This window comes from Ammospiza nelsoni, chromosome 26, assembly GCF_027579445.1.
Source record: "Ammospiza nelsoni isolate bAmmNel1 chromosome 26, bAmmNel1.pri, whole genome shotgun sequence".
NCBI lineage: Eukaryota > Metazoa > Chordata > Aves > Passeriformes > Passerellidae > Ammospiza > Ammospiza nelsoni.
The window spans coordinates 2962776-2985269 of record NC_080658.1 but is presented as its reverse complement, the minus strand read 5'-3'; the positions used below and the strand labels follow the sequence as shown (position 1 = coordinate 2985269).

Genomic DNA, 22494 nt, shown 5'->3' with positions numbered 1-22494 from the left:
CTGCTGGGGCTGCCAAAAGCTGGAAATGGGAGGATGTAGCAGATCTGCTGCCCCACAACCCAGGTCTGCTTGCTCTGGGAGTCCAGTGCAGTGCAATCTGTTTGTTGGCAGTCCAGATCCCAGAGGTGCTGGGGCTGCACTGGTGCTGCCATCGTGGTCCAGCATTGGGACTGGGGGTTGCTGTTCTCTGTCCATCAGCCTTTGGCATTGAGGAGCCTCCTGGAAACGTGCTTGGCCTGAGACAAAACCTTTAAAGCTGTGGGTAAGGATTTAGAGACACCATCAAAATTTGCTGGAGAACATTTCCCAAGCAGGAGGGAGCCTCTGTGTGAATGAAGAGCTCCATCTCCATCTGGCCTGGGCAGACTCTGTGCCAGATGCTTGCTGAGGCAGCGGCGTCTGCGGGGATGGGTCCTTGGCAGGCTCCTGTTGGTGTGAGAACCTGCAGCCCTGGCCCTGCCACCTTCACAGGCAGCTCTGGGAGCTTCACACAGAGCACAACAGTTGCTCTGCCTTACAGGGAGCAGGAGAAAAACCTGCTGCAGGTGTGTGTTCAGTGGCTGTGCAGGGTGAAGGGGTGTGGGACAGGCTGGGGAGGACAGCCAGACACAGTTTGGGTGAGTTTGGGCTGAAAATTCCTTAAAATTCAGAGGGATCCCTACAAAATTAACTTGTCTGTGGGACAGGAACCGGGCTGAGCTCCAGGTAGAGAATGTGCAGGCTGAGCTCGGTGGCTGTGCAGGGTGAAGGAGTGGGGGACAGGCTGGGGAGGACAGCCAGACACAGTTTGGGTGAGTTTGGTTAAATGTAGGGCTGAAAATTCCTTTAAATTCTGAGGGATCCCCACAAAATTCACTTGAACTGGGCTGAGCTCCAGGTGGAGAATGTGCAGGCTCCAGTGTCTCTGGCTGAGCCCAGAGCAGGGGACACACAGAACCACATCAGGGACATCGTGGCTTTGACACCTCTTGGTCAGGTCTGGTGGCACCTGTGGACCTGGGTGGGCACAGAGACAACCCCCCAAACTGCAGCAGGTGCTCGTGGCAGGAACACGTGGTTCCTGTGCTCCTCTCCTTGCAGCAGCCCCTTGGAATGCTCTGTCCCAGGAGGATCTGCAGTGCCAGAGCAGCAGCATTGGTGGGGAGGTGGGGGAGACAGAGCAGGGGCTGTGACAAAGAGCTGAACCACTGGGGGCCCGTTCACCCACCTGCTGCTGGCTGTGCCTGTCACCTTGCCTAAGGTCGTGTCATTCTATACAGACCTGGGACCCTGCCACTCTCCCAAAAGCAAATCTCCTTAATTGAGTGTCTAATTAATACCTAAAAATACTGCCCTCAGCTGCTGCTGGAATCTGCCCTGCAGCAAAGGTAAGGCAGGACCCACAATGCCATAGCCCTGTGACCTTGGAAAGGTGCCCCAAGAGCGTCCTACAGGTGCCCCAGAAAAATCCTGCTCATCTGCAGGGTCTCACAGGGGGTTCTGAGCTCTCTCTACCTGCCTGGTTTATCCAGAAATGTGTTTAACCCACAAATTTGAGCTCAGGGATGTGCCAGAGAGGTTAACATATCTTCTCAGTACCATTGGTGGGCAGCATCTGCTGCAGGTGGTGGCCAATCCTGGAGTCTGTGTCCCCCTCAGTGCTCATTCTGTGCCTGCCCAGTGCAGGAGCTGCTCCCCAGGGACTGAAACCTTCAGCCCAAGCATTGGCTGAGCTGCAACATCCCTTCTTGTAGGCACTGATTTTGGGGATAAGGTGGTCACCCACCTCTTGTTCATCCCAGATATATATGTGTATATATATATATATTTATTTATATATATATATATATATATATATATATATATATATATATATGTATGTATATTATATATATACATTATATATGTGTATATATATGTATGTATATATTATATCTATAAAAATATATGTGTATGTATTTATGTATATTATATATATACATTATATATGTATACTTTTTATATATATTATAGCTATATATATAAATAAAAATATAAATATAAAATGTGTGCATATTTATATTTCTATAATTTATAATAATAATTTGAAAAAGAATTATATAAAACTATATAGATTTTATATATAATATATAATATATAATATATAATATATAATATATAATATATAATATATAATATATAATATATAGTATATAATAATGCTAATTTTATTTATTAATATTTATATACATATATAGATTTTTAATAATTATAATAAAATGTAATTTTTTATATATTTATATTTACAATTTTTATTATTTTTATTTGTGTGTGTGTGTGTGTGTGTGTGTGCATATCTATATTTTATGTTTTTAAGGACAGTGGAAACCACCCTGGCTGTGATGAGTTTCACCCCCCATGATCCAGCCCCAAATCCCTTTGCTGCTCTCTCGTGGGGCCCCGGCTGTGTGTGCTGGGTGGTCCCAGGGCAGCTCCTCTGGCGCCAGCCCATCCATCTCCAATGATTTGATGTAGAAACGCTGTTTCACGCCTCACAAGGTTAATTATGCACCCCTCACCCAGCGCTGCTCGCTGCTGCCGTGCTGTTATTTATTTATTTTGAAGTGGTTTCGCAGATTTCCCTCCTGGGCGACTCTGGAATTAACTCGATCAGTGCACGCCCGATGAAGCAAACCCTGATTCCTGCCCGGAGTCAGGCCTGGCTCAGGGATGGCTCCGGCGCCGCGGCAGAGCCGCCGCGTGCGCTCGCCCAGAAAGAGGTCGTTGGTGCCCGTGGGGCTGGCGACGAGCGCTGGCTGCTCAAACCCAGGGAACCTCTCGAACTTTGGGTTTCTGGTGTGGCTCACATCCTGCACCAGCCGGGATTGGCGTGGGGAGGGTGCGGAGCAGAGTGAGGAGCAGCAGCAGCCTCCTTCTGCATGGCTGGAATTGGGGTGCTGGTGGAGAGTTTCTGCTGTGGGAGTGGGTGCTGGCCAGTCAGCCTCCCACAAGGATGTTCTCAGGTCCAGGAGGGTGGTGGGATGGGGTTGTGCTTTGCCAAGGGATCCATGATGCCTTCGAGTTGGAAAAGAACCTAAACCTCAAAAAAATCCAGAGGAACGAGGAAAATTGACCTTGTCCTTGCTGCAGGAAAGGGGATGGGGCTGTAGGTAAGGCAGGACCCACAGCCTTATCCCTGTGTCAACATTATCCCTGTGCCAAGGGATTCATGATGCCTTTGAGGTGGAAAAGAACCCAAACCTCAAAAAAATCCAGAGGAATGAGGAACGCTGACCTTGTCCTTGCTGCAGGAAAAGAGATGGGGCTGTGGGTAAGGCAGGACCCACAGCCTTATCCCTGTGTCAACATTATCCCTGTGTCAAGGCAGGACCCACAGCCTTATCCCTGTGTCAACATTATCCCTCTGTCAAGGGATCCATGATGGCTTCGAGGTGGTAAAGAACCCAAATCTCAAAAAAATCCAAAGGAATGAGGAACGCTGACCTTGTCCTTGCTGCAAAAAAAGGGACGGGGCTGTGAGTGGGTTGGAGGGGTGTGAAGCCATGTGGGATGTGAGTAGGCTCTTCTGGCTCACAGCATTCTGAAACAATTTCTTATTTATTGTGTTTGATTAGTTCATTTATTTTATTTTAGCTTTCCCCTCTCCTTCCTCCCAGAGCTGGGCAGGGACTCCCTCTGGCAGGGATGCTTCCCTTTCCTCATCATCTGTGATGCTGGGATGGGGAGCAGGCTGCAGACAAACCTCTGCCTGGCCTCCCTTCCCTCCTTCCCTCAGTCCCACGGGTGTTTTCTGTTGAAACAGAACATTATTAATAACTCTGGGCTATTTTTAAATCCCACGCTGGAGCGCGTGGTTCGTTTGCGGGGGACGGGGAGCAGCGGCTGTGCCGCAGGACTGGGGGGCAGCTCTGCCTCTGCCCTGTGGCTGCTGCTGGCAGCCAAATCCTCACCAGCCATGGTGAGGAGCCCTGGTGTAGCTGGTTTGGGGGAGCCCAGGGGAGGAGCTGCTTCCCTGGGGGAGGTTTGGACACTTTCTGAGGCTTTGGACTCCTGCGCGTGTCCTCGCTGGGATGCGGAGGCGGCAGCGTCCAGCCTGGAAATGGGGTGCTGGTTTGGAGCCTGGAAGGTTTGGAAGTTTGGAGTTTGGAGGCAAAGGGGTGCCCAGGGCCACCCTGGGCTGGGGTCTCTCCTTGGGGGGGTTCTGTGGTCCATGGCAGATGTCCCCATGTGCCATGTCTGGTGTGCTCTGTGCTCCTGTGCCAGCAGGGATCACCGGGGCTAACGCTGCTCTCTCCCTCTGCCTGCCCAGGTCCCTCTGGACACAGCAGCCCCCTCTTAGCATCACTGCCCATCCCTGGCCGGCCTCTCCATCCTCCCTTGGACATCAAGCACTTCCTGACCTTCAGGCTCAACGGGACATCACCGCTCAACCTCTTCCCCAACTTCAACACGGTGAGTGCCCATCTGTGGTGGTGTTCACAGGGATCCCAGGAAGAAATGACAATCTGACTCCATGTTTCAGAAGGCTGATTTATTATTTTATTATATATATATATATATATATATATATATATATATATATATATATATATAATATTAAAACTATACTAAAAGAATAGAAGAAAAGATTTCATCAGAAGGCTAGCAAGGAAAGAAGTGGGATGATAACAAAAGCTTGTGACTCTCAGAGAGTCCAAGACAGCTGGACTGTGATTGGCCATTAATTAGAAACAACCAACATGGCCTAATCACAGATGCACCCGTTGCATTCCACAGCAGCAGATAAGCATTGTTTGCATTTTGTTCCTGAGGCCTCTCAGCTTCTCAGAAGGAGCAATTCTAACAAAAGGATTTTTCATAAAATGTGTCTGTGACACCCAGGGAGGATGAGCATTCAATCCCTCCTCCCCTAGAGCAGTCCATCCTCTGCTTGGCACCACTCCTTGAACCCTACCAGGTAGTTTTTGGTTTAATTCCTGGGGTCTTTGGCTGCTGGACACCAGTTCAACATGCCCACTTTGCCCTTAGCTCAGAGAGATTCCTGCCCAGCCAGTAGCAGAATTAAAAACATGGTTCATTTTAACCAAGATCAATTGGATTTTGCCCCTGGAATCAATAGTAATAAAGTAGCTCTGGAGAGCAGTTCATTAGTTGAAAATTAAATAAGGAAAAGAAAAGAAAGAGAATGTACTACAGAGATGAGGAATGTGGCTGGTGCTGTGGATGTTGGGGGACTCAGAGTGCTGGGGGGCTGCTCCCACCCCCCATTTGGGCTCCAAATCCTGACCTTGGACCACCAACCCGGGATTCTGGGGTGGGCAATGACACAGATCTTTAGAGATGTTCCATTAGACACTTAAACTGACATGGATGTGACCAAAGATACACCAGATATCAGGTGGGGAATGGTTTTCTCCCCATGCTGCACTGCTCCCCCAGACTGGTGCCAGCCCCGTGGGGGTCTCTGTCACCCCTGGGTGCTGCCAGAATTGTTGTGGAGCAGGTTCTGCTCTGGGTAAGGCAGAACTCAGGGGCTGCTCCCCATCTCTGCCCCAGAGGCACTGCGTGCTGGTGTGGGGAAGATGAAACAGGAAAGCCTTATAAATATGATTGTCTGGCAAAAGATTTTGAGAATATGGAAACCATAAGTGAGATTGAAATGAAAGCAAGCTTTGAGATCCCTCAGTTACTGAACAACTGGAAAACAATGGTATGGTCTGCTGAAGATCCAAGGGTCAGAGCAGACCCTACAGCTTGGCAGAAGGGGCCCAAAGAGGAGTTTTTAGGGTTTAAAATGTAACACAGTATGGTGATGTAATGATTCTTATAGGGTGTATGTAAATGCTATAGGATTTGTATATTGGACTAGATTGGTTAGTGAGAATTAGAATATTCTACGCAGAAGATTTATTGTATTGTAACAGGAACCTCGCTCTCTTACCCTTTTACTCTCTTACCCTTTTACTCTCTCACCCTCTCATCCTCTCTACCCCTCTCTTCTCTCAGCCTGCTCTGAGCTGTGCCTGGCAGCTCCCAGCAGGGCCCTGCACTTGACCCTTTGCAATAAACCCCAAATTCCACGACCTGGCTGCAGAGATCTCTCCTCTCCATCCACCCCCACCATCCTAGCCCCCTGCACTCCTACATGCTGGTGTTTTGGGGTTCAATCAATGCCCATTGTTTTCTCTCATCAGCCTGGAAATGGGATTTTCCTGAGCCCCCTCCCTGCTCACTCGCCTTTAGTGAGTGGCTTTGAGCTTAAATGTGCTCAGAAGATGCAAATTATCACCAAGATCCTCAAAGACAGTCCAGAAATCAGGCACAGGATTCCTGTTGCTGTTGAATTGATTCGGACTCTGAGTCCTTTATGCTCTTTTGAAGCCCCAGCCCAGCCTCTCCCTGGGCTAATGAGCTGGAACACAGGACAGGAGGGGTTTTGATGCCATTATAGCTCCTGCTTTCAGTCTGGGCTCTTTTTTTAGTCTCTGGAGTCAGGAGTGAACTTGACCCAACGCCTGCTGTCCTCCCCTCTTGGCTCCCACCTGCCGCTGCCTCACCCACGGCTGTTGCCTTAAAAAAATCTCTCATTTGGAAAATGAATCTGGAACCTGCTGATGGCTGCTGTGCTCCACGTGGATGGGGCACACACACACAGAGAGATGCCAGGGGAGGCTGTCCCTACGGTGTGGGGACCTGGAGCCACTCTGAGCTCGGAGCTGAGCCCGGTGTGTGCTGCTGGCTGATGGCCCAGGGGCAGGAGCTGCACTTTGGGGGTGTCTGTGCTGGAGATGGGGCCAAAAGAGGCTGGGAGAGGTGCAGGGTGTGCCAGGGTGGTGGCTCTGAGGAGCCAAGCAGAGCTTTCATCCCAAAGGATGAGGGGCTGGAGCATCCCTGCAGCCTGAGCTGCTCTAGAGGTGCCAGAGGAGAGGCTCCATCCCTCAGGAAGAGGAACTGGGACAACCCTGCAGTCTGAGCTGCTCTCCAAGCTCTGGAGGAGTCAGAGCAGAGCTTCCATCCCTCAGGGTGAGGGGCTGGGACATCCCTGCATCCTGAGCTGCCCTGGAGGAGCCAGAGCAGAGCTTCCATCCCTCAGGATGAGGGGCAGGAGCATCCCTGCAGCCTGAGCTGCTCTGAGGAGCCAGAGCAGAGCTTCCATCCCTCAGGATGAGGGGCAGGAGCATCCCTGCAGCCTGAGCTGCTCTGAGGAGCCAGAGCAGAGCTTCCATCCCTCAGAGTGAGGGGCTGGGACATCCCTGCATCCTGAGCTGCTCTGGAGGAGCCAGAGCAGAGCTTCCATCCCTCAGGATGTGGGGCTGGGACATCCCTACATCCCAAGCCAGGCTGGTCAGGCTCCACTTGAGGGGACAGGGATGGAAGGATCAGTCAGGGTCTGCCCTTTGCTGAGGTTGCTGCCACATTGCAGCAGGATCTGGCGGTTCTGTTTTCGTGCCCTGCATGGCTGGAGGTGCAGTGAGGGCTCAGAGGCGCCCTGCAGAGCAGGAGCTGTTTGCTCTGCCCAGCAGAACCCTCCCAGCAGGTCACTGGGCTCCCATGAACCCAGCAGATGTTTTACTCCAGAGCCAACAAAACCCTTCCAGGCTGCCTCCTGTCACTTAGAGCAACAACCAGGGGGGAAAAAAACCCTCTCAGCACTTTCCTTGCTCCTTCCCTCAGCTCGGGATGCTGCAAATCCCCAGGACCCAGCAGCGCCTGGTCAAACTCAGTCAGCAGACAGGATCTGAGGGGATGCTGCATCCCTGTGAATTCCTGCCCTGACCTCAGTGGCCACAGCACAGGGGTGGCTATTTATATCAGCAGGAACATCCAGGGATAAATAAAGTAATGTGAGTCAATGGGAATTGAGTATAAAGCTGGGATCTTTATTCCCCAAGACTGCTGTGCCCAAAGCCACCTCTGCTGCTGGCTCCATTCCTTTGGGAACTGCCAGGAGGAGCCTCAATCCCTGGCTGCAGGCACTGGTAAGTGCCCCCCACAGGAGCTGGGGGGGCTTTTGCATGTCTGGGAGAGCTGTGGCAGGGAGGGACAGAGGGGTGTTTGTGTTTGGGTTTGGGGAGAAGCACGAGGGCTCTCAGGTGTGCTTGGTGTGGGCTGGAGCTGGGCTGGGCTTCTGGTAAAGTCCCTGGGACCATGAGTGCTCCCATGGGCAGCTTGAGGCAGAGCTGGTGTTCACTTTGGGACAGCAGGAGCAGAAATGAGTGTTCTGGCCAGCCCAGCCCCTGGTGTGTGTCTGTGCCTGTTGCAGGTGCTCTGGTGGACACAGCTCCTTGCTGTGCCACGGGGTGGACTTGGCACAAGCACAAGAAAGATTCGGGTTGGTGCCACCACCCTGGCATAACCCCAGGAGGATGAGGAGTCCCTGTGCTGGGGCTGTTTAGCACCACCACCACCACCACTGTGTAGTTGAGGCTCAAATGCCTCTTCATTTATATGCCAGAAAAGTGAGTAAAATCTCATGGCAAACAGGCACTTCGTTAATCACCTGCTCTTGCCATTCTGCTCACTCTTGGAAAGGAATTTGGGGTCTTGGATGAGGAGGATGAGGAGACCCTGTGCTGGGGCTGTTCAGATGTGGCTCAGATGTGTCCCACTGGCTTCACTGGTTTGGGATGACACCAAGAGAGTCCCTGGCCTCATTTGTGTCCTTGTGCCAGCATCTCCCTTTCCTCTGCATCCTCCTGTGATCCCCACCCTGCTCAGGGTGTGGATGAGCCCATGGGAGCTGCCAGGGCTTGGTGGGTACAACCAGCTGGAACTGATGGGAAGATTGGAGCCATTTTTCTTTTCTGAATAGAAAAGTTGGTGTTTCTCTGGAAAATAAGTCCAGGCCCAGCATCCCAGCAGCATGGGGGTGCTGCCAGCAGCACGTTGCAATGTTTGCTGTCAGGCATGGAGCAGCACCTTGGCCATCTGCAGCTTCCCCCAGGTCTCTGCTGAACCCCAAATGCCTCTTCATTTATATGCCAGATAAGTGAGTAAAATCTCACAGCAAACAGGCACTTCATTAATCACCTGCTCTTACCATTCTGCTCACTCCTGGAAAGGAATTTGGGGTCTTGATAATGGTGCTGTTGTCCAGGCATGTGCCTCGAAGACTGATGCACCTGTCTGGGCAGTGAAATAGCTTTGCAGAGAAATATGATCACTGAAAACCCCTGGCTCTCCTGACAGCAGGGCTCAGATAAGATAATCTCCCTATGCCACAGGCTAGGGAACAATACTTGCATTATAGATTGGAGCCACGCACAGACAAAGAGCTTATTCTTATGTTTTCTTCCTTAATAAATGCATTTTGTTAAAAACAATTATGGCTTTTGGAAGCAGTTTGGTGCTTGGGCTGTGGAATGAGGCCGAGCCCTGGGGTGAGACAGACAGGCTGGGGGCTGGCACTGGCCACAGGCTTGGCCCCACCACAGCCCTGGCCAGGCTGGAGGACAGACAGACTCCTGGCAGGGCACTGAGGGGTTCTGTGTGTGCCCAGCCTGGTGACTGAGTTGTCATTGCTGGGTTTGAGAGGGTGGAAAGCACATCTGGGGAGCAGTGGGGCAGCCCAGAGGGGCTTTTGCAGGCTCTGTATCTTGGGTGTCCCTCCTGTATCTTGGGTGTCCCTCCTGTATCTTGGGTGTCACTCTATCTTGGGTGTCCCTCGTGCCCTGCCACCCCTGTGGGCTCTCAGTGGGCTGGCACACATGTCCCTGCTCATGCCTTTGGCACTGCATGGGGACATCCCAACTCTCTGGTGAGGAGCACATGGAGAATGAACGGCCACATTCTTGTTTTGGCCACCTCTGTCCCCCATTTTGGTGGTTTCTGCTCCTGTTGAGGGTAAGAGTAGCCAGTGAGGTTCAAACAGAAACTGGTAATTTGTCATCTGTGGCACAAATGTCTGTGTGGGGGGAGAGGGGACTTGGGCACACACTGGTGCAGATGGGGCCTCATCCCTTCTGCCAGACCCCAGCCAACATTCAGACCTGGTGGATTTGTTGGATCCAGGCATGGTGGATTTGATGGATCCAGGCCTGGTGGATTTGATGGATTCAGGCCTGGTGGATTTGTTGGATCCAGGCATGGTGGATTTGTTGCATCCAGGCCTGGTGGATTTGATGGATCCAGGCATGGTGGATTTGATGGATCCAGGCCTGGTGGATTTGTTGGATCCAGGCATGGTGGATTTGATGGATCCAGGCCTGGTGGATTTGATGGATCCAGGCCTGGTGGATTTGATGGACCCAGGCCTGGTGGATTTGATGGATCCAGGCCTGGTGGATTTGATGGATCCAGGCCTGGTGGATTTGTTGGATCCAGGCCTGGTGGATTTGATGGATCCAGGCCTGGTGGATTTGTTGGATCCAGTCATGGTGGATTTGATGGATCCAGGCCTGGTGGATTTGATGGATTCAGGCCTGGTGGATTTGTTGGATCCAGTCATGGTGGATTTGATGGATCCAGGCCTGGTGGATTTGATGGATTCAAGCCTGGTGGATTTGATGGATCCAGGCCTGGTGGATTTGATGGATCCAGGCCTGGTGGATTTGATGGACCCAGGCCTGGTGGATTTGATGGATCCAGGCCTGGTGGATTTGATGGATCCAGGCCTGGTGGATTTGTTGGATCCAGGCCTGGTTTGAGCAGGACAGGAGCCAGTGTTCCCACAGCACCTTGCCCTGTGCAGGGGAGCCTCCATGGCTGCATCCCCTCAGCAGATGCATCCCCTGCCCCTTGCAGCTCTGTGAGCTCTGTGGCCTTGGCAGTGGCTCCTTGGGAGTGTGACAGGCCTGGGGGTCACCAGGTCATGGTGCCACATTGGGGCAGCCATCAGGACACCCCAGAATCTCTGATGGTCACAGTGACCCCTAGATGTGTCAGAAAGTCTCTTTTCCCAGCCTGGTCATTGAAGAAGGAGTCAGAATTCTTCAGTTCTCATTCTCAAGGTTGTTTATTGTTTCTTATCTATAAAATTCTTTCTCTGACCCACTGAGGTCTCTCTGGCAGGTTGGGTTGAGGCACACTGGTGTTATCTTTTTATACTAAAAACTACATGTACAATATTTACCATAACTTCCCAATACCTATTACCTATGTTAAACAGTGAGCTTCTACTCTAAACCAATCCAAAAGTGCCAACATCACCCAGAAGATGGAGGCCAAGAAGAAGAAGAAGGAGAAAGTCTGGACACACCCAGATTCCTCCATCTTGCCTCCTGAACCCCCATTCTAAAAACCCAAAAAAACCTATTTTTTCACCCTTTGATAAATTCACTATCATTCTACTTAAACACTTTTGACTTGTAATTCTTCATATAAAGGTTGGTAATTGTTTTTCCATGGGTCACAATCAAAGGTACAGGGTCTTGGGCTCTGTGCCAGGGTCTCTGAGCCCCCTGGGTAGGGTCTGGAGTCCTCCAGGGCAGCCAGAGGGATGTCCTGGGTTCCAAGGAGGACACACAGCAGCCCTGCCTCCCTCCCTGGCTGCCCTTGCAGATGGACCCGGTGCAGAAGGCAGTGATCAGCCACACCTTCGGCGTGCCCGCCCCGCTCAAGAAGAAGCAATTCATCTCCTGCAACATCTGCCACCTGCGCTTCAACTCTGCTGTGAGTGGGGCCACACCTGGGGCTGGGGGTGAGGGGGGACACGGGGCCAGCCCCTGCCAGGGGTGTCCCCAAAAATGGGTCAGGGTCATCCATCCCCTGGGTCAGTCCTATCCATCCCCTGGGTCACTCTCATCCATCCCTGGGTCGCTCTCACCCATTTCTGGGTCTGTCCCATCCATCCCTGGGTCAGTCTGATCCATCCCTGGGTCAGTCTGATCTGTGCCCTGGGTCACTCTCATCCATCCCTGGGTCAGTCCCATCCATCCCTGGGTCACTCTCACCCATCCCCTGGGTCACTCTCATCCATCCCTGGGTCACTTTCATCCATCCCTGGTCAGTCTCACCCATCCCTGGGTCAGTCCCATCCATCCCTGGGTCACTCTCATCCATTCCTGGGTCACTCTCACCCATCCCCTGGTCAGTCCCATCCACTGGATCTGCAGTGCTTGGTTCCCATCTGGGCTCCTGGAGCTGCTCCTGCCTGCAGAGGAGCCAACCCAGCCTGGCCATGCTGGATCTGCAATGCCTGGGGCTGCTGCTGCTGCTCTGACAGCAAAAATCCCTGGTTCTGTGCTTCATGATTCCACTCCACAGCCAAGCAGCTCAGGACAAGCATTGCTCCCTTCATTGCTTCCCTGTTCCAGGCCGCTTCCCAGCTAGAGGTGCTGTGCCAGGAGGGTCAGTCCCACAATGTGCTCCCATGCCCCCATTCCTGCTCTGCCCATGTCCCTGCAGGTCCCCCTGGCTGGCCCAGACCCTCACAGCCCTCACAGTGTTCCAGCATGGAGCCTGTGACCTACTTTGGCTGCACCCAGCCCTGTTTTCCAGGGGCAGTTTATTGTCTTTGCTAATGAGGCACCAATGCTTGGACTCGCCCTTTGCTTTCCCACGTACCAGCCCCGTTCCCAGCCCTTGGGAAGCCACAGGGGGAGGGAAGGGGAGGGATGGGGTGGGATGGGATGCTTCCCCCTGCTGAGCCCAGGAATCCTCAGCTGGCCCCCAGGAATGCTGTGCAAATTAATCTGTCCCACTCAGGGGTACAGTGTCTGATTCAGACTGGGGTTCCACTCCATAAATTGCCAAAACGGGGTTGTTTTGGGGGGGACAATGCACCATTGTCCCTGCTGGGAGGACATCAGTGTTCAGGAGAATTATTTTTGCGGCCATTTTTATCAGTTTGGTGCAGACACAAATCCATCAGAGTCACACTTCATTATCCTGTGCTCACTGAGAGAGAGGAGCTGGGGACATGAACCATGTGTTGGACACCCTTAGGATACACTGGGTGATGTGTCCTCCCCACCAAAAAACCTCTTTATTTCATTTTTACAGCAACAATTCATTGTAGGTTTCTGGAGTCATAAATTCTGCCTGAAAGCTGCTTTTAGGAGTGACTTGATGCATTTAATCAGAGCAGGGTCCTTATCTCTCAAGCAAGCAATGTGCTGATATCTTAGAGAGTGATACCTTGGCCTCAATATCTTGGTGTCAGAGGAGGCTGGGGAGAGGAGGGAAAGGACTCTGTGCTACATCCTAGTGCTAAAAACCCTCTGTGCTACAGCCCAGTGTCAATACCCCCTCTCTGTGCTACACCCCACTGCTAAAACGCCTCTGTGCTACACCCCAGTGCTTAAACCCTTGTGTGCTACACCTCACTGCCAAAAAAACCCCTCTGTGCTACACCCCAGTGCCAAAAACCTCTCTGAGGTGCTATACCTCAGTCCCAACATTTCCTCTGTGCTGCAGCCCACTCCCAAAACCCCTCTGTGCTACACCCCAGTGCCAAAAAACCCCTCTATGCTACACCTCACTACTAAAACTCTTGTGTGCTACACCCCACTCCCAAAACACCCCTTTGTGCTACACCTTATTCCCATTACCTCTTCTGTGCTACACCCCACTGCCAAAACCCCTGTCTGCTACAACCCACTGCTACAAACCCCTCTGTACTACATCCCACTGCCAACACCCCTTTGTGCTACACCCCAGTGCTAAAATCCCTCTGTGCTATACCCCACTCCCAACACCTCCTATCTGCTACACCCCACTGCCTAAACAAAACCCCTTTTTGCTCCACCTCACTCCCAACGCACCCCTGTGCTACACCTCATTCCCAACACCCTTCTCTGTGCTACACCCCACTGTAAAAATTCCTTTGTGCTACGCCCCACTGCCAAAACCCCTCTGTGCTACACCCCAGTGCCAAAACCTCACTGTGCTACACCCCACACTCCCAAAATCCCTCTGTGCTACACCTTATTCCCATCACCTCCTCTGTGCTACACCTCATTCCTAACACCCCTCTGTGCTACACCCCACTGCCAACACCCCTCTCTGTTCTACACCCCACTGCCAACCCCCTTTGCAGTGCTCCTACCCTGGGGTTGGGTGGCACCAGGTGAGGTGGCTGCACCAGAAACCTACCTGAGCCGCCACTCCTGCCTCTGAGCCCTTCCCCTGCCCATGTCCGTGTGTCTGTCTGTCACAGCCATCCCTCTCTGCCCCCAGAACCAGGCTGAAGCCCACTACAAGGGCCACAAGCACGCGCGGAGGCTGAAGGCCATCGAGGCCATGAAGAACAAGCAGAAGGTGGTGGGGGCTGCAGCGGGGACCCCTGGCCAGGACAACACAGCTGAGCTGGCCCCCAGCCCCGTGGGCAGTGGGGAGCTGGGCAGCACAGGTACAGGAGGGGCTGAGGAGGCTGGGGTTGGGGTGGCAGAGGTGTCAAGTGAGCTCCTGCAGGGAACAGGGGGTGTTTTCCCTGTGGTTTGGTGTCTCTGGGAGTGAGCCCTGTCCCACACACCCCCAGGGCTCTGCATATGCAGGGATGGGCTGGTGAAAGCTGTGGCAGCACCAGGGTTTGGTGCTGAGCCCCGCTTGCATGCACTGGAGATAACAGCTGTAATGAGACCTGGGGATGCATGCAGACCTCTGGAATGATCTTGGGAAAGATGGGGGAGCTCCCTGAAATCCAGAAAACCTGTTCAGGCACAGAGAACTTTCTCTTTGTGCCCATTTCTTTCTCTTTTCCTCTTTCCCCCTTTCCTTTTTGTCCCACCAGCTGATGCCAGTAGCCCACAGGAGTCGGAGGGCGAGGGCAGCAGCCTGGCACTGGTGCCCAGCACTGAGGAGTCACCAGTGGAGCTGCCAGGCAGTGTCGCCCCTCTGGGCTCCCCACCAGCCTCCGAGCTGTCAGAGGGCACCTCAGATGCCACCAGCGTGGCCTCCTCATCAGCCCAGGCAGCCGAGGCACAGGCAGCTGAGTCAGGCAGCAGCGTCAGCTCGGCCCCTGAGAGCGAGAAAGAGGGGAAAAAGAGCAAACAGCACCTGTACTGTCCCACCTGCAAGGTGACCGTCAACTCCCTGTCCCAGCTGGAGGCTCACAACACTGGTAAGGGCATTTTTGGGGGGCAGGGGGACAGGGGGATGGGCCCCTGCCACTTTATTGGGGCTCAAGCAGCCTTGCAATGAAGTAGCAAGCATTAATGAGTGTTGCTGTAATTAAAAAACATTCATTAAAATGACCTGCATAGATAAGTCATAGGGCTTTACCAGGGCTTCACCTTCTAGGGTGAATTTTCATCAGGTCAAACACTCTTATTGTTCACGTCTCAATTAAGGACTTTTAATCAAGTGATTGAGGCTACTTTATTTTCCATTTAGCTTGAAGCTGATAGCCAGGGCTTCTTCCAAACATGGAATAATACTTCCCAAAGCAGCCTGGTGGTTTGGGCTTGTGGAGAAGACCCCTGGGAATGCAATGAGCTGTGGAACCCATAGCCCAAAATGACTCCTGGGCTGTGTGGGGCAACCCTTTGGGGTGGGCATCTGTGGGAGCTGCTGAGGGTCCCCCAGGGTGGTGCCAGCCATGGTACTGGGGTCCCCAGTGGGGTTTGTGGGCAGTTCCAGCTCCTGGCTCACCTCTTTCTCTAGAGGATGCTTAAGCTGGGCACCCCAAATTTAAATGGAAGCCCCTTTTAAATACTGGGGAGCAATTCCTGCCACCCCACTGCAGCTGCCATGGGCAGGGTTGGCTCAGGACACTGCTGTGGCTTAGCTGCAGACGTGTCCTTTTGCTTTTGTCAGCTCCAGTTACAAATTCAGGAGCTGATTTGGGGGAAAAAGAAAAAACAAATAAACAAACAAGCAAACAAACATTTGCAGGCTGGCGCTGCTCTGTGGCTGTCACACAGCTCCTTAATAAACAGAATGAATTAGCAGGGGCTTAAATTACTTGCTCCCCATGCACCCTCGTCAGGGACAGGACAGAGCACCCTGTCCCCAGGTGTGCAGGGATCTTGGGTTCCTCCTTCCCCACCTGCTGTGACCCTGCTGAGCTATTCCTGGCTCTGCTGTGACCTTGGGCACGGCTCAGATGCTGCAGACTGTGCTAACGCCCGGGGACAGGCGACAGGCTCCAGCACGCGCTGGAAATAGCAAAGAGCAGCTTCTCCAAAGCTGCCTCGTGCAGGGGGGGTCTCTGGGAACATGAGCATCCCTGCTCTGCCTGCGACGTGCAGTTTGGCAGGGTTTGGCAGTGGGTTGTGCAGCAATGGTGAAAGTCTGGGTTCCACAGCTCTGTGTGCCCTCTGCCTGCAAGTGCTGCTGGGCACGGGTTGGTGCTGTTGGAGGGCACTGTTCCTGCTGGGTATCCCATGCTCCTGCTGCTGGGGCACTGGCACGGGGCTGGCTCGCTGAGTGTCCCCTCCTGGCAGGCGCCAAGCACAAGTCCATGCTGGAAGGTCACGGCGCCCAGCTGCGGCGAGGCCGGGGCAAGCTGCTCTCCCGGGCAGGGCACAAGTCCAAGCGCATCGGGAACAAGGGCAGCATCAACATCCAGAACAAGGCCTTCCACTGCCAAGTGTGCGAGATCTACGTCAACTCCGAGACCCAGCTCAAGCAGGTGACGATGCCCTGGGAGAGCCTGGGCACCGGGTGTGGGTGTGGAGGGACTCAGGGTATCTGTGGGTGCCTGGTGTCCCCACACACCCGAGCCACACGGTGCCCTGGCTGTCCTGGCTCCCAGTGATCCTGCTGTTTTCCTCCCCAGCACATGAGCAGCCGGAGGCACAAAGACAGGCTGGCAGGGAAGCCACCCAAGCCCAAGTACAGCCCCTACAACAAGCTGCAGAAGAATGCTGCCCTCGCAGTGAGTATTCTCAAGGTACCTGTCTCCCTGCACAGCACTTGGTTTGCTCACAGAGCCTCACTCACAGCCATCCTTTCAGTGAGTTACGGGAGCTGCTTCTCTTAAACCTCGACTTCCCTCACTGTGACCATGTTCACAGGGGTTCTTGGAGGAGGGAAGAGACGAGGATCTGACTACATGTTTCAGAAGGCTTGATTTATTATTTTATGATATATATTACATTGAAACTATACTAAAAGAATAGAAGAAAGGATTTCATCAGAAGGCTAGCTAAGAATAGAAGAGGAAGGAATGATAACAAAGGCTTGTGACTCGGCAATCTGTCGGAGCCAGCTGGGCTGTGATTGGCCATTAATTACAAACATCTAACATGGGCTAATCAATGATCTACCTGTTGCATCCCACAGCAGCAGATAATCAATGTTTCCATTTTGTTCCTGAGGCCTCTCAGCTTCTCAGGAGGAAAAATTCTAAAGAAAGGATTTCCCATTAAAGATATCTGCAACACATCCCCGCAGCTCAGCTTCTCCCCTCAAGGAGGGTGAGCTGTGGTGGTGCGTTTTGAATATTCCTGGATAACTTGGGAGTGCTTTGCCAGCAGCATTCCCTTGTGATCCCTCCACCTCACGGTGTCTCCCCCTCCCTCCCTGCAGTCCAAGCTGGCTTTGCAGAAGCACCTCACCAAAACCTTGGCCACGCGTTTCCTGCCGAGCCCGCTGACCGCCGCTGCCGTGTGCGCCATGCCCGGACCCCTGGCCCTGCGACCGGCGGCTGCCACCACGCTGTTCCAAGCGCCGATCCTCGGACCAGCCCTGTTCCGAACGCCGCCGGCTCACGTCCGCCCCACGCCGGGTCCCATCGTCTTTGCGCCCTACTAGAGTGTGAGCCGGCAGGGGTCTGTGCACCGGGCTGGGCTGGGGACAGCGCTCCTCGCACCTGCTCTCCTGGCTGGTGGGAAAACGTAGTGGTAGACATCAACCCCGGCTTCTCCTTTGCTTGGAGAGGGCTCCCACTGGAGAGAGGTGCCCTGATAGAGCCTGGCCAGCCCCCCGCGCATCCCCACTGCTCCCCCAGCCTGTGCCGGCCCCTGCTCAGCAGATGAGCCCAGGCAGTGCACAGAAGAGGACAGTGTCCAAATCAGCAGGACCATCTCATGGCCACAGCCTGCCTGTCCTTGGCCTGCTGGCTGCTTCTTCATGGCCCTCCCAGTTTCCAGACTGGAAGGAGAGGAGCTGGCTGGTCCCTGGGAGAAGGAACATCCCTCTGCTCCCTGCCAGCCCAGTGGGAAGGGAAGTGTGAGGGGAATCTCAGCCCAGCTCTTCCTGGGAGAAACAACCCCAGCACAAGTGGGAAGCTGGCAGTTTCTCTCTCAGCCTGGGCTGGCTGTGCCCTTGCCAGCCCTGCACCTGCCTGTGCTGGCAGGGGGTTTCTGTGCCACCCACCAGCCCCCTGTCCCAACTCCCTGTGTCCCACCAGCCAAAGAGCCCCCGTGGTGGCAGGCACGGCCACACTGACCATATCCTCACTCCGAGAGCAATAGCTGACCCCAGGGCCGGCGCCTCCTCCCTCCAAAGCACACGGGCCCTGCCCTGGCCCCAGAAGCACACGATGGGCATGTGGCCAAGCTGGGCCCCACTCATGCCCAGCAAGGCCGGGAGTGCCAGTGCTGGCTCCCCAAGGAGGTGTCCCTGTGCTTGGCACCCGTCCTTGTCTCTGTCCCTGCGTGGGGACAGCCCTGCCCCTACCTCCCGGGAGATGCTGTGAGGCTGAGTGAATGTCCCTAAAGCACTTTCAGTTCTCCAGTGAAAGGCAACGCTGCTGCTCACCTGCCGTGCACAGCCCTCCAATCCCATCCCAGTTAGGAGCTTCCAGGAAGTTACTGATGATCCCCAAAATCAAAGGTGTCCTCAGCAGCCTGGACAATCAGGGGGCAGGTGCACCCACAGCCTGCAGAGTGCCAGGCTCTGGAGGGACCCTGAGGCCATAGCCCTGCATTTCACTGTGCTCAGACAGCCCAAGCATGACCTGTCTGGGACTGTCCCCGCGGCGCTCTGGGTGCCCAGCACGCTGCTGTACATAGAGAGAGTTGCATCCCAAATGGACCTTTCTCTGGAGGAACACCCCACCCTGATCTATGCAATCCAGGGGGCAGCTCACCCCAATCGCATTGGCCGCCTGCGATTCCCTTTGGTGCTGCAGCTGGAGCAGTGGTGGCAGCAGAAGAACCAACATGACACTGAGCTCTGTCCCATCCCCTGTGCTGGCTCAGACCTCTGCTGCGACTCCCATTCCCTCCCAGCCCTCGGGAAGAGGCGGCTTGGTGAGTGCACCTGGGAATCCACACGCACAAGCACACATATCTGACGTCTTGGCCACAAGCAGCGCCTGGATTTCAGAAGGATTTTGCCCAGCGTGCTCCACCGATGCTCAGGAAGGGGCCAAAGGGTGACTCAGATGGCTGAAACATATCTGCTTCCCAGGGCTGGAGCCTTGGCAAGGGCAGGAAAGCTGCAGGAAGGAGCTCACACCTGCAGGCTCTGTGGGCAGCACCAATCGTGGAGCCACCACTGCGCTCCTGCCACGGGGACGGGAGAGTGAGGGAGCCCCTGGGTGTGAATTCACCTGCTCAGAGCACCCCTTCCCCAGGGAAGGAGGAGAGTGGGGAGAGGGCACCAGGAGAGGAGTGAGCAGCTGTGTGTGGAGACAATGGAAAGGTCTTGCAGCAGTGTGGGATGCGTGAGGGAAACAAGGCTCCCAACAGAAATGGCTTTGCCAGGGATAGGGAGATGGTCCCACAGCCCAGGGGACACAGAGGGACACAGATGGTCCCACACCCCAGGGGACAGGAGCCTGTGCTGGTGGGGCCCCAGGGGACAGGAGAGATGCTGTCCCTGTTCCCCAGTGCCAAGCAGCCCATGGCTGGCACGTCCCCAGCCACCCCTGCCCGTGTCACTGTGCCCTTCCCAGGCCCTTGGGGTCACCCCCAGTCCAGCTACCGCAGCAGGACCATGGGTCCCCTCCTGTGCCATGAGCCCCTGGTGCTGTGCCCAGCCCCTCAGAAGCTCAGGGAGCCTGGAGCAGCTGGGCTGCAGCTTGCAGAGCCACGTGGCACCAGTGGGCCTGTTCCCCTCCATTGTCCCAAAAAGCCTGTGCTGGAGCCATGGCTGCTCCTTGCCCTTCACCAGTGGAGTCCTGGCGCACTCCTGTTCTTGGCACTTTAACCCTGTGAAAGCCATTCCTTCTAGCGACAATAATTACTGCAACGAGCTGCATAAGAACCCCCCGTTATGGCATCCCCCCAAATCCCCTCCTGCTCTCCAAAGCATTTACTGCCTTTGACTTAGCACATGCTGTACTAGGAGTAGGGATAGTCCATAGCGCTCGGTAACGTGTGCCCCTCTGTAAATAACCTTGGAGTGATGTGAAATTTGATTCAAAACACCAGAAAAACAAAACAAACCAAACCCAAAATGGAATATCCAGACTCTAGGGACTTGGCCAGTACCCTCCTGTAATGTTCATTGTATATTTTTTTGATGTACTATAACTGTTGGGAAAAAAAAAAAAGGAAAATATTTTGATAACCGAATCTCATCGCTTTATTGTGTTACTCGGTAAATAAAAGGAACAAGTATAAACACACTGGAGCTTTTAATCAGTTCTTTTCCTACATCCAGACTACCTGAAGGGAACAAGTGTTGCTGGGTAGGGCTGGGACACCTGTGCCTTGTTTTTTGGTGGTTCTGAGAAGAGGCAGCATTGTGACAGGTGGGCAGTGAGAGCTGCCATAGCCCAAAATATCTGGGCTGTGCAGGGTAGGTACAGTCCCAGCTGCTCCAAGGATCGAGGTATGCAGGTGAAGCACAACCCCATCTCCTCCAAGCTCATGGCTGAGGCTGCACTCAGGAAGAGGAGGGCTGGAATGGTGCATTTGGGCACCCTGCCCTCAGGAACAGCACCTGCCTTGCTCTAGGCATTCCCTGGGGCAGCATGTCTGGATGTTCCAGTGCATAAAGGAGCAGTGGACACTGCCAGGGAGCAGCACAGAGCCAGCTGGGGCAGGGCAAGGAGAGCTGCTTGGCTGGAGGCAGGGCCAGCAAACAGGCCCTGCCCACATGTTATCAGGAAATAGAAAAAGAGGGAGTTGCTCCCTCCAGATGTTGGAGCTGATGCCCACACTCCAGCCAGCCTGTGCTGTGCCTCTGTTTCACTCTCCCAGCCTGCACCTCAGAGCAGAGGGGGTCACTGAGTGAGTCCTGACCTTCCTGTAGCACCTCTGACAGCAGCAGGGGCTGGGCAGGGAGAGCAGTGGCTCCTGTCCCACTGCCTCTCTTGTCCACCATCATCCCTAGCCCTGGGATGACTGTTCCTCCTGGCCACCTGCTTCCCACAGGCTCCGTGGCACCAGGCAGGACTCAGCAGGAGGTGTGTGCGAGGGAAGCAGGAAAGTGAGGAAGAGGAGGTGGCAATGGAAGGGGAGGGGAAGCAGGCTCATCCATCCATGGACCCACTGCCCTTGTTCTTGCGGCTCAGGGGAAAGGCAGACTTGCTCTGTGGCTGGGTCATCTTGCTGGCCAGGTAGATGAAGGGCTCGATCAGTGTGCGCCGGTCAGCCACGGACACCTCCCACAGCTTCACCTTCTCGCCCTTGGCCCAGTGCTGGGCTGCATCGTGGTCCACCCGCCGCTGCTCCTGCAGGTCACACTTGTTGCCCAAAACCACAATGGTGACCTGTTCCAAAAGGGTGAGAAGGGCCCCTGACGACCAAGCACGGAGCTGCAGGGCCGGCTGGCTCTGCCCTCAGTGGTGGGCCTGGCTCTGCCACTGATTCCATGTCAAGGCCTTTTGAAACCCAATGATTTCAGTGCTCCCTTCCCCTCCTGCTGGGGTCTGTGTGTTCCAAACCAGCCCCAAAGCAGAAGGAGCCTTTGAGCACCTGTATGCTCAGAGAGCATCCCAGGAGACAGCCTGTTACTGCTGGGAGTCTCACACATCAGGGACCCATCAGTATCTTGTGAAACCAAAGGTGACAACCTGCCCCAGGGGAGCAGATCCCACTCTCCCGTGGGGACTCACCTCCTTCTTGAGTGGACTCACCTCCTTCTTGTCCTTGGACTTGTCGATCTCCTTCTTGAGCAGCTCGACACGCTTGAAGGACTCCTTGCTGTCGGTGCTGTAGACCAGCACGTAGCCGTCGGTGCAGGAGAAGCAGTGCTTGGGCAGCTCCAGCCCGTCGCGCAGCCCCCGAGTGTCGTAGAAGCGCACCTGCTCCCTCACGCCGCGGTCGGTCTCGATGGAGCCCACGTAAATGTCCTCCTGCGTCTCGATCATCTCCGAGCCTGCCGGGGGTGGCGGGGGACATGTGGGAACGGTGCCGGGGCCCGGGCACAGCGCGGCCGGTGCGTGTGGGGGTGACATGGACACCCCAGAGCCGGCACTGCCCAGGGCCCGCTACACCCGGGGGAGCCGCCACACTCACCGACCACATGGTTCCCGTAGAGCAGCTGCTCCAGGATGGAGGTTTTGCCCACCGAGGCCTGCCCGCACACCACCACCTTGCAGCTCTTGCCCATCCCGCCTCACCGCGGCGGCCGCGGGCGAGCCTCACCGGCGGCGGCGGGGGACACCGGCGGCACCACAGCGCCCCCCTGCGGGCGGGCGGACCGCAAGAGCGGCCCTGCCCTGCGCCGGGAGGGGCGTGGTCTGTGTAGGCCCCGCCCACCCCCGGTGGAGTTCCGCCTCCCTCCCGGTACCGG

The 22494-nt window shown here is 54.6% G+C and overlaps 2 protein-coding genes across 4 annotated transcripts in view; one reads left to right on the top strand and one right to left on the bottom strand.

Annotated features, from left to right (window-relative positions):
* ZNF385C (zinc finger protein 385C) overlaps nt 1-17616 on the top strand; it is a 70380-nt gene extending 52764 nt beyond the window's left edge. The window contains 7 exon segments of the mRNA XM_059489025.1: nt 4289-4431; nt 11479-11589; nt 14098-14269; nt 14651-14980; nt 16305-16492; nt 16640-16753; nt 17392-17616. Coding sequence (XP_059345008.1) covers nt 4289-4431; nt 11479-11589; nt 14098-14269; nt 14651-14980; nt 16305-16492; nt 16640-16753; nt 17392-17616 — 1283 coding nt within the window.
* A 2697-nt stretch (nt 17617-20313) lies between these two features.
* Nucleotides 20314-22373, bottom strand: NKIRAS2 (NFKB inhibitor interacting Ras like 2). 3 transcript variants are annotated; one of them, XM_059489292.1, is made up of 4 exons: nt 22218-22311; nt 22000-22077; nt 21836-21902; nt 20314-21469 (listed from the first exon to the last, which is right to left on the bottom strand). In XM_059489292.1, exons 1-4 carry the CDS (start codon nt 22309-22311, stop codon nt 21373-21375), a joined length of 336 nt encoding a protein of 111 aa, XP_059345275.1. In that variant the 3' UTR covers nt 20314-21372. The 3 variants fall into 3 exon arrangements, with proteins under 3 accessions (XP_059345275.1, XP_059345273.1, XP_059345274.1); XM_059489290.1 differs by having other exon boundaries at nt 21836-22077; nt 22218-22373; XM_059489291.1 differs by having other exon boundaries at nt 21836-22077; nt 22222-22337.
* Between the last annotated feature and the right edge of the window lie 121 nt (nt 22374-22494).

What these genes read in the sequence shown, in the direction of transcription:
- NKIRAS2 (XM_059489290.1), bottom strand. Translation starts at nt 22,311, where the DNA reads ATGGGCAAGAGCTGCAAGGTGGTGGTGTGCGGGCAGGCCTCGGTGGGC. An exon ending in CTACGGGAACCATGTGGTCG is followed by an intron (nt 22,078 to 22,217) that starts GTGAGTGTGGCG and finishes CACCCCCGGCAG; the next exon opens with GCTCGGAGATGATCGAGACG. An exon ending in AGTCCAAGGACAAGAAGGAG is followed by an intron (nt 21,470 to 21,835) that starts GTGAGTCCACTC and finishes CTTTTGGAACAG; the next exon opens with GTCACCATTGTGGTTTTGGG.